The following is a 9,612-nucleotide window of genomic DNA, read 5'->3' as shown; positions in this document are numbered from 1 at the left end:
TCCCAGTCCCTCCCAGTTCCATCCCAGTCCCTCCCAGTTCCCCCCCAGTCCCATCCCAGTCCCTCCCAGTTCCCCCCCAGTCCCTCCCAGTCCCCCCCTCCACCGGGGGGGGGTGGGGGTGTAAATACTCCCCAATCACTAATTTTGCTAACGAATAAAAGCGACTATTTTAGTACGAGTTACCCTCATTATTGGGGGGGGGGGGGCCCAGACCCCCCCCATAAGACCCCAGTGACCCCCCCAGGGACCAAATACCCCCCCCAATGGGGTAACCCCCCCCCCAAATGGTAAATCCCCCCCCCCAAAGCACCAAGTCCAGGTTGAGTCTCCACAGGCTTTATTTCAAAATGGGGGGGGGGGCACATGGTCCCATGATGGGGGGGGGGGGGCACCAAAAAGGGGGGGGACACACCCCCCCAAAACTCAGCCCCCCCTCCCCAAAGATGCCTCATTTGAGAAGGGGGGGTCACCCACTTTTACCCCCCCACCCCCACCCTAAATGGGGGACAATGATGTCCCAAACTCATTGGGGGGCACTATGGAGTGTCCCCCCCCCACCTCCCAAATTGGGGAACCCCCCCCCATATATGTATATCTATATATTTACAGTTTGGGGGGGGTGTGTTGTGCCCCCCCCTATTGTCTCCAGGGTGTGATTGGTCCCATGTGGTTGGGGGGGGGACCCTTGAAAGTGGGGGTGTCATGGGGTCCCCCCCCTTCAAATTATGGGGGGGCTACGCCAGCCCCATTTCCTCCAGGACGCTGCGGGGGGACTCGTCCTCCTGGGGGGGGGGGAAAGAGGGGTTGGGGGGGTACAAAGGGGGGACCCCCCCAGTAAGAGGGGGACCCCTAGGGGGGTACAAAGGGGACCCCCCCCAATAAAAGGGGGTACAAAGGGGACTCCCTCCCAGTAATAGGGGGACCCTGGGGGGGTACAAAGGGGGGACCCCCCCAATAAAAGGGACTCCTCCCCCCAAATAAAAGGGGGGTACAAAGGGGGGAACCCCAATAAAAGGGAGACCCTGGGGGGGTACAAAGGGACCCCCCCCAATAAAAGGGGGACCCTGGGGGGGTACAAAGGGACCCCCCCCAATAAAAGGGGGACCCTGGGGGGGTACAAAGGGGACCCCCCCTAATAAAAGGGGGACCCTGGGGGGGTACAAAGGGAGTCCCCCCAATAAAAGGGGGACCCCCTGGGGGGGTACAAAGGGGACCACCCCAATAAAAGGGGGACCCTTGGGGGGGTACAAAGGGGACCCCCCCTAATAAAAGGGGGACCCTGGGGGGGTACAAAGGGGACCCCCCCCAATAAAAGGGGGGTACAAAGGGAGGAAGCCCTGAATACAGGGGGGGGGTATAAAGTGGGGACCCCCCCAAAAGGAGGGAGGGGGGGTCACTTGCAGGGGACATTGGGGTGGGGGGGTATTTGGGGGGATCACAGCCTCATTGTGGGGGGTACAAGGGGGGGTTTTGGGGGTCCCTGCACCCTATGGGGGGGTCTATAGGGTGTTCTGGGGACCCCAGGACTCTATGGGGGTCTATAGGGACTTTGGGAGACGTTTGTCCCCATTGGGGTCATGAGGAACCCATGGAGGACACCAGGACCTCATGGGTGATCTATAGGGGTATGAGGGGTCCATAGGGGGTTTTGGGGGTCACCAGGACCCTGTGGGGTGGGTTCCAGGTGGGGTTGGGGACCCCAGGACCCTATGGGGGGCTAAGGACCATATAGGGGGCCTATAGCGGACTTTGGGAGATGTTTGTCCCCATTTGGGTCATGAGGAGCCCATGGAGGACACCAGGACCTCATGGGTGATCTATAGGGGTATGAGGGCTCCATAGGGGATCTTGGGGGACCCCTGGACCCTATAGGGGGTCTATAGGAGCTTTTAGGGACCCCATGACCCTATGGGGGGCTAAGGACCCTATGGGGGGCCTATAGGGGACTTTGGGAGCCGTTTGTCCCCATTGGGGTCATGAGGAACCCATGGAGGACACCAGGACCTCATGGGGGATCTATAGGGGTGCAAGGGCTCCATAGGTGGTTTTGGGGGGGGTTGAGACAGCCTATGGAGTCTATAGGGGGTCCCTCACCTCCTGCAGCAGGTCCGCCTGCTCGATGGCCTTGAGGACGCTCTTTTTGGAGGTGTCCTGGATCTCGCCCCCCATGACGAACTCGTCCAGGATGAAATAGGCCTTCTCGAAGTTGAAGATGATGTCCAGCTCGCATACCTGCCCAACGTATAGAATCCCGACGTTATTCGGGTGGGAAAAGACCTCCAAGGTCATCCAGTCCAACCCCATACTCATAGGATGGAGCTGGGGTGTCCCCAAAGCCATGGGGTGGAGCTGGGGTGTCCCCATGGTCATTGGATGGAGCTGAGGGTCCTCAAGACCATGGGATGAACTTGGTGGTGGCCTTGAGGGTCCTCGTGACCATGGGATGGACCTGGTGGTGGCCCCATGACCATGGGATGGACCTGGTGGTGGCCCCATAACCATGGGATGGACCTGGTGGTGGCCTTGAGGGTCCTCATGACCATGGGATGGAGATGGGGTGGCCCCATGGCCATAGGATGGACCTGGTGGTGGCCCCATAGGCGTGGGTGGAGTTGGGATGTCCCCATGGCCATTGGATGGAGCTGAGGGTCCTCAGGACCATGGGTTGGACCTGGTGGTGGCCCTGGGGTGTTCCTGGCAGCCCTTGGATGGTCAAGGTGGCCATTGGATGCTCTTGATGTCCATTGGGTGGCCCTGGGATGTCCCCATTGACCCTATGGTGTCCCTTCACCCCCAGGGTGTCCCCAAGGACCTGGGGACACACTCACGCTGCCCAAGTACTCATCGAGCAGCTCAACATAGTGGTGGCCATTGGGTGGATGTGATGGCCATTGGGTTCTCCTAATGGCCATTGGGTGGCCCTGGGACGTCCCCATTGCCCCTATGGTGTCCCCTCACCCCAGTGTCACCCCCAGGAAGTTCCCAAGCCCCCAGGGACACACTCACGCTGCCCAAGTACTCATCGAGCAGCTCAACATAGTGGTGGCCATTGAGTGCTCCTGGTGGCCATTGGGTGCTCCTAATGACCACTGGATGCTCCTGGTGACCATTGGATGCTCCTAGTGGCCATTGGGTGGCCCTAGGATGTCCCCATTGCCCCTGTGATGACCCTACGGTGTCCCCTGACCCCCAGGATGTCTCAAAGCCCCTGGGGACACACTCACACCACCCAAGTACTCATCGAGCAGCTCAACATAGTGGTGGCCATTGGGTGCTCCTGGTGGCCACTGGGTGCTCCTGGTGGCCATCGGATGCTCCTAATGGCCATTGGGTGGCCCTGGGACGTCCCCATTGACCCTATGGTGTCCCCTCACCCCAGTGTCACCCCCAGGAAGTCCCCAAGGCCCCAGGGACACACTCACGCTGCCCAAGTACTCATCGAGCAGCTCAACATAGTGGTGGCCATTGAGTGCTCCTGGTGGCCATTGGGTGCTCCTAATGACCACTGGATGCTCCTGGTGACCATTGGATGCTCCTAGTGGCCATTGGGTGGCCCTAGGATGTCCCCATTGCCCCTGTGATGACCCTACGGTGTCCCCAGACCCCCAGGATGTCCCAAAGCCTCTGGGGACACACTCAGGCTGCCCAAGTACTCATCGAGCAGCTCAACATAGTGGTGGCCATTGGGTGCTCCTGGTGGCCACTGGGTGCTCCTGGTGGCCATCGGATGCTCCTAATGGCCATTGGGTGGCCCTGGGACGTCCCCATTGCCCCTATGGTGTCCCCTCACCCCAGCGTCACCCCCAGGAAGTTCCCAAGGCCCCAGGGACACACTCACGCTGCCCAAGCACTCATCGAGCAGCTCAACATAGTGGTGGCCATTGAGTGCTCCTGGTGGCCATTGGGTGCTCCTAATGACCACTGGATGCTCCTGGTGACCATTGGATGCTCCTAATGGCCATTGGGTGGCCCTAGGATGTCCCCATTGCCCCTGTGATGACCCTACGGTGTCCCCAGACCCCCAGGATGTCCCAAAGCCTCTGGGGACACACTCAGGCTGCCCAAGTACTCATCGAGCAGCTCAACATAGTGGTGGCCATTGGGTGCTCCTGGTGGCCACTGGGTGCTCCTGGTGGCCATCGGATGCTCCTAATGGCCATTGGGTGGCCCTGGGACGTCCCCATTGCCCCTATGGTGTCCCCTCACCCCAGTGTCACCCCCAGGAAGTCCCCAAGGCCCCAGGGACACACTCACGCTGCCCAAGTACTCATCGAGCAGCTCAACATAGTGGTGGCCATTGAGTGCTCCTGGTGGCCATTGGGTGCTCCTAATGACCACTGGATGCTCCTGGTGACCATTGGATGCTCCTGATGGCCATTGGGTGGCCCTAGGATGTTCCCATTGCCCCTGTGATGACCCTACGGTGTCCCCTGACCCCCAGGATGTCTCAAAGCCCCTGGGGACACACTCACACTACCCAAGTACTCATCGAGCAGCTCAACATAGTGGTGGCCATTGGGTGCTCCTGGTGGCCATTGGATGCTCCTAATGGCCATTGGGTGGCCCTGGGACGTCCCCATTGCCCCTATGGTGTCCCCTCACCCCAGTGTCACCCCCAGGAAGTCCCCAAGGCCCCAGGGACACACTCACGCTGCCCAAGCACTCATCGAGCAGCTCAACATAGTGGTGGCCATTGAGTGCTCCTGGTGGCCATTGGGTGCTCCTAATGACCACTGGATGCTCCTGGTGACCATTGGATGCTCCTAGTGGCCATTGGGTGGCCCTAGGATGTCCCCATTGCCCCTGTGATGACCCTACGGTGTCCCCTGACCCCCAGGATGTCCCCAAGCCCCTGGGGACACACGCTACCCAAGTACTCATCGAGCAGCTCAACATAGTGGCGGCCGTTGGGTGCTCCTGATCCCCATTGGGTGGCCCTACGATGTCCCCATTGCCCCTGTGATGACCCCACGGTGTCCCCTGCCCCCCAGGATGTCCCCAAGCCCCTGGGGACACACTCACGCTGCCGAAATACTTGTCGAGCAGCTCGACGTAGCGGTGGATCAGCTCCAGCGTGATGAGCTCGTTGTCCTGGCCCTCGATGGCGCAGCAGAAGTACAGGCTGGCGTACCTGGGGACATGGGGGGACAGTGACATGGGGACACCTGGGGACACCCCAAAAGCCACCCCAGATGTAAAAGCTGGGTGGGAGGTGATAGTGACAATGGGACACTTGGTGACACACCAAAACCCACCCAAGATGTAGAACTTGGGGGGGGTGACAGTGACAAAGTGACACTTGGGCTGGTGTACATGGGGGGACAAGAGGTGACAGTGACAAAGGGACACTTGGGGACACCCCAAAAGCCACCCAAGATGTAGAACTTGGGGGGGGTGACAGTGACAAAGTGACACTTGGGCTGGTGTACATGGGGGGACAAGAGGTGACAGTGACAAAGTGACACTTGGGCTGGTGTACATGGGGGGACAAGAGGTGACAGTGACAAAGTGACACTTGGGCTGGTGTACATGGGGGGACAAGAGGTGACAATGACAAAGGGACACTTGGGGACACCCCAAAACCCACCCAAGATGTAGAACTTGAGGGGGTGACAGTGACAAAGTGACACTTGGGCTGGTGTACATGGGTGGGACAAGAGGTGACAGTGACAAAGGGACACTTGGGGACACCCCAAAACCCATCCCAGATGTAGAACCTGGGTGGGAGGTGATAGTGACAATGGGACACTTGGGGACACCCCAAAACCCACCCCAGATGCAGAAGCTGAAATGAAGGTGACAATGACAAAGCGACACTTGGGGACACCCCAAAACCCACCCAAGATGCAGAACTTCGGGGGGAGGTGACAGTGACAATGGGACACTTGGGGACACCCCAAAACCCACCCAAGATGTAGAACTTGGGGGGTGTGACAGTGACAAAGTGACACTTGGGCTGGTGTACATGGGGGGACAAGAGGTGACGGTGACAAAGGGACACCTGGGGACACCCCAAAACCCACCCAAGATGTAGAACTTGAGGAGGTGACAGTGACAAAGGGACACTTGGGGACACCCCAAAACCCACCCAAGATGTAGAACTTGAGGAGGTGACAGTGACAAAGGGACACTTGGGGACACCCCAAAAAGCCACCCCAAGGGGTTTTGGGGGGCACCAGGACCCTATGTGTGGTCTATAGGGGCCCATAGGGGGGTTTGGGGGAGCCTATAGGGACACATAGAGGGTTTTGGGGATGACTATAGGGGTCCATATGGGGTTTGGGGGACCCCATGTGGGGTCTATAGGGACCCATAGGGGGTTTTGGGGGGTCCCAGGCCCCTATGGTGGAGTCTATAAGGACCCATAGGGGGTTTTGAGTGAGCCTATAGGGACCCGTAGGGGGTTCTGGGGGTCACAGGGGAGTCTATAGGGGTCAAGAAGGGGTTTTTGGGGGTCCCAAGCAACTATGGGGGGGCCTATATGGGGTTTTGGGGGGTCCCAGGCCCCTATGGTGGAGTCTATAAGGACCCATAGGGGGTTTTGAGTGAGCCTATAGGGACCCGTAGGGGGTTCTGGGGGTCACAGGGGAGTCTATAGGGGTCAAGAAGGGGTTTTTGGGGGTCCCAAGCAACTATGGGGGGGTCAATAGGGGGTTTTTAGGGGTCCCAAGCAACTAAGGGGGGGTCTATAAGGGGTTTTAGGGGGTCCCAGACCCCTATGGTGGAGTCTATAAGGACCCATAGGGGGTTTTGGTGGAGCCTATAGGGACCCATAGGGGGTTTTGGAGGTCACAGGGAGGTCTATAGGGGCCCATAGAGGGTTTTTAGGGGTCCCAAGCAACTGTGGGGGTTCTATAGGGGGTTTTTAGGCGTCCCAAGTAACTATGGGGGGGTCAATAGGGGTCCCAAGCAACTATGGGGGTTCAATAGGGGGCTTTTAGGCGTCCCAAGCAACTATGGGGGGTCTATAGGGGGTTTTTAGGGGTCCGAAGCAACTATGGGGGAGTCTATCGGGGGTTTTGAGAGGTCCGAAGCAACTATGGGGGTTCTATAGGGGGTTTTGAGGGGTCCCAAGCAACTATGGGGGGATCAATAGGGGTCCCAAGCAACTATTGGGGGAGTCTATAAGGACCCATGGGGGGTTTTGGGGGTCACAGGGGGGTCTATAGGGGCCAATAGGAGGTTTTGAGGGGTCCCAAGCAACTATGGGGGGTTCTATAGGGGGTTTTGAGGGGTCCCAAGCAACTATGGGGGGGTCAATAGGAGTCCCAAGCACCTATGGGGGGGGTCTATAAGGACCCATTGGGGGTCACAGGGAGGTCTATAGGGGCCAAAAGGAGGTTTTGAGGTGTCCCAAGCAACTATGGGGGGGTCAATAGGGGGTTATTTGGGGTCAGTTGCCTCCCAGAGACAAACCCAACCCTTAAAACCCCCCCATAACACATAATGGTATCACCCTCCTCACCCATAGAACCCCATAGAACCCCATTTAACGTGTCTGTGAGGGGTGCGGTGGCCTCGGGGACATCATGGGGACATCGTGAGGCCATTTTGGGGGGGGTCGAGCACCTTTTGTAGACGACTTTGAGGTCCCTCCACTCCAAAAAGCTGCACATTTTGGGTTTTCGGGCCAAAACCACCTGCATGAGCTCCCGAACCATCTTCTTCTTGTCCTTATCGGGGGTGGCCAGGTACCACTTTTGGAGGCGCAGCTTCCCCTGGCGGCTGAACAGGAGCATGAAGCGCATCTGGGGGGGGACATGGGGGAGGACACGGTCAGTGGGGGGGGGACACGGGGTCAAGGGGACATGGGGAGGGGGACACGGGTGGCACTTTTGGAGCTGGAGGTTCCCATGATGCAGAACAGCAGCTGGAAGCACATCTGGGGGGAATGGGGTAAATGGGGGGTTATGGGGGGGACAGGGGGTTAGTGGGGGGGGGACATAGTCAGTGGGGGGGACACGGTTAGTGGGGGGGACACGGGGTCAAGGGGACACGGGGAGGGGGACACGGGTGGCGCTTTTGGGGCTGGAGGTTCCCATGATGCAGAACAGCAGCTGGAAGCACATCTGGGGGGACACAGGGTCAATGGGGGCTATGGGGGGGACAAGGGGTCAATGGGGGGGACACAAGGTCTATAGGGGGACATGGAGGGGACATGGTCAGTGGGGGGGGACACGGGGTCAAGGGGACATGGGGAGGGGACACGGGTGGCGCTTTTGGAGCTGGAGGTTCCCATGATGCAGAACAGCAGCTGGAAGCACATCTGGGGGTAATGGGGTAAATGGGGGGTCACAGGGGTTGGGGACAGGTCACAGGGTCAGGATGGGGACATGGGGGGTCACAGGGGTTACATGGGGGTCACATGGGTTTGGGGACATGGGGACATGGGGGGGTCACAGGGGTTACATGGGGGGTCACATGGGTTTGGGGACATGGGGGGTCACAGGGGTTTGGGGACATGGGGTCACATGGGTTTGGGGACATGGGGACATGGGGGGTCACATGGGTTTGGGGACATGGGGGTCACATGGGTTAGGGGACATGGGGGGGTCACACGGGTTACATGGGTTTGGGGACATGGGGGGGTCACAGGGGTTACATGGGGGTCACATGGGTTTGGGGACATGGGGACATGGGGGGGTCACAGGGGTTACATGGGGGGTCACATGGGTTTGGGGACAGGTCACGTGGGGGGGGTGGTGACACCGTGGGGACCCAGGCCGGGGGTAGGGGGTCAGGGTCAGAGGTCAAAGGTCACTCCCAGTCTTAGGAGGGGGGCGACACCGGGTCTATCGCGTCCCCCCCTCACGTGACACACCCCCCTCACGTGACACCGCGTCACGTGATACACCCCCCCCCCTTCTCCGTTCCTCCGCTGCCTCCCGCCCACCCCCCCCACGCCCTCCCCGCCTCCCGGAGCCCCAAAGCGGCCTCACACTCACCATAGCGCCGGGTCCCGGTACCGGGGGCCCGGGGGGGGGGCCGAGGCCGAATCCGGGGCCGGATTTGGGGCCGGTCCCGGGGCCGGGGGAGGGGGGGAGGGGGTCGGAATCGACCTCGTTCCGCCTCCCGGCAGCGCCGCTCCGGGCCCGGCCTCACCGCGCATGCGCCGCTCCACTTCCGGGAGGGGCGGGGCCTGTCGCCGGGGCAACGGGGAGGGGCTTCGGGGGAAGCGGAGGCGGGGGCGGTTGCCCTGGAAATGGGGAGGGGCTTCCCGGAGAGCGGGAGCTGTTGCCTTGGCAACAAGGACGGGGATCTGGGGGCGTGGCTGTTGCCTGAGGAACGGGGAGGGGCTTCTGGGGGGCGTGGCTGCCGCCTTGGCAACGGGGAGGGGCTTCCCGGAGGGGGGCTGTTGCCTTGGCAACTGGGCGTGGCTTCTGGGGGCGGAGCCTGTTGCCCTGGCAACGGGAGGGGCTTCCTAGGGTGCGTGGATGTTGCCCTAGCAACGGGGAGGGGGTCCCTAGGGGGCGTGGCTGTCGCCCTGGAAACGGGGAGGGGCTTCTGGGGGCGGAGCCTGTTGCCCTGGCAATGGGGAGGGGCTTCCTAAGGGGCGGGGCCTGTCGCCAGGGCAACGGGGAGGGGCTTCCCAGAGGGCGGAGGCAACAAGGG

The 9,612-nt window shown here is 60.6% G+C and overlaps 1 protein-coding gene across 1 annotated transcript; it reads right to left on the bottom strand.

Moving 5' to 3' along the window:
• Nucleotides 1–320: 320 nt before the first annotated feature.
• AP1S1 (adaptor related protein complex 1 subunit sigma 1) lies at nucleotides 321–9,081 on the bottom strand. Its single transcript, XM_065859136.2, has 5 exons — nucleotides 8,946–9,081; nucleotides 7,570–7,748; nucleotides 5,023–5,131; nucleotides 2,095–2,232; nucleotides 321–782 (listed from the first exon to the last, which is right to left on the bottom strand). Exons 1-5 carry the CDS (start codon nucleotides 8,946–8,948, stop codon nucleotides 735–737), a joined length of 477 nt encoding a protein of 158 aa, XP_065715208.1. The 5' UTR covers nucleotides 8,949–9,081; the 3' UTR covers nucleotides 321–734.
• Nucleotides 9,082–9,612: the final 531 nt, after the last annotated feature.

Source organism: Patagioenas fasciata, chromosome 29, assembly GCF_037038585.1.
Source record: "Patagioenas fasciata isolate bPatFas1 chromosome 29, bPatFas1.hap1, whole genome shotgun sequence".
NCBI lineage: Eukaryota > Metazoa > Chordata > Aves > Columbiformes > Columbidae > Patagioenas > Patagioenas fasciata.
The sequence above is the reverse complement of the archived record's forward strand: the minus strand, read 5'-3'. Positions and strand labels throughout refer to the sequence as shown.

Bases quoted from the DNA above. Each gene is read 5' to 3' on its own strand.
- AP1S1 (XM_065859136.2), bottom strand. The intron at 2,233-5,022 runs GTGAGTGTGTCC...TACGTTGGGCAG, and splicing joins TCGACAAGTATTTCGGCAGC to GTATGCGAGCTGGACATCAT. The intron at 783-2,094 runs GTGAGGGACCCC...CCCCCCCCCCAG, and splicing joins AGGCGGACCTGCTGCAGGAG to GAGGACGAGTCCCCCCGCAG.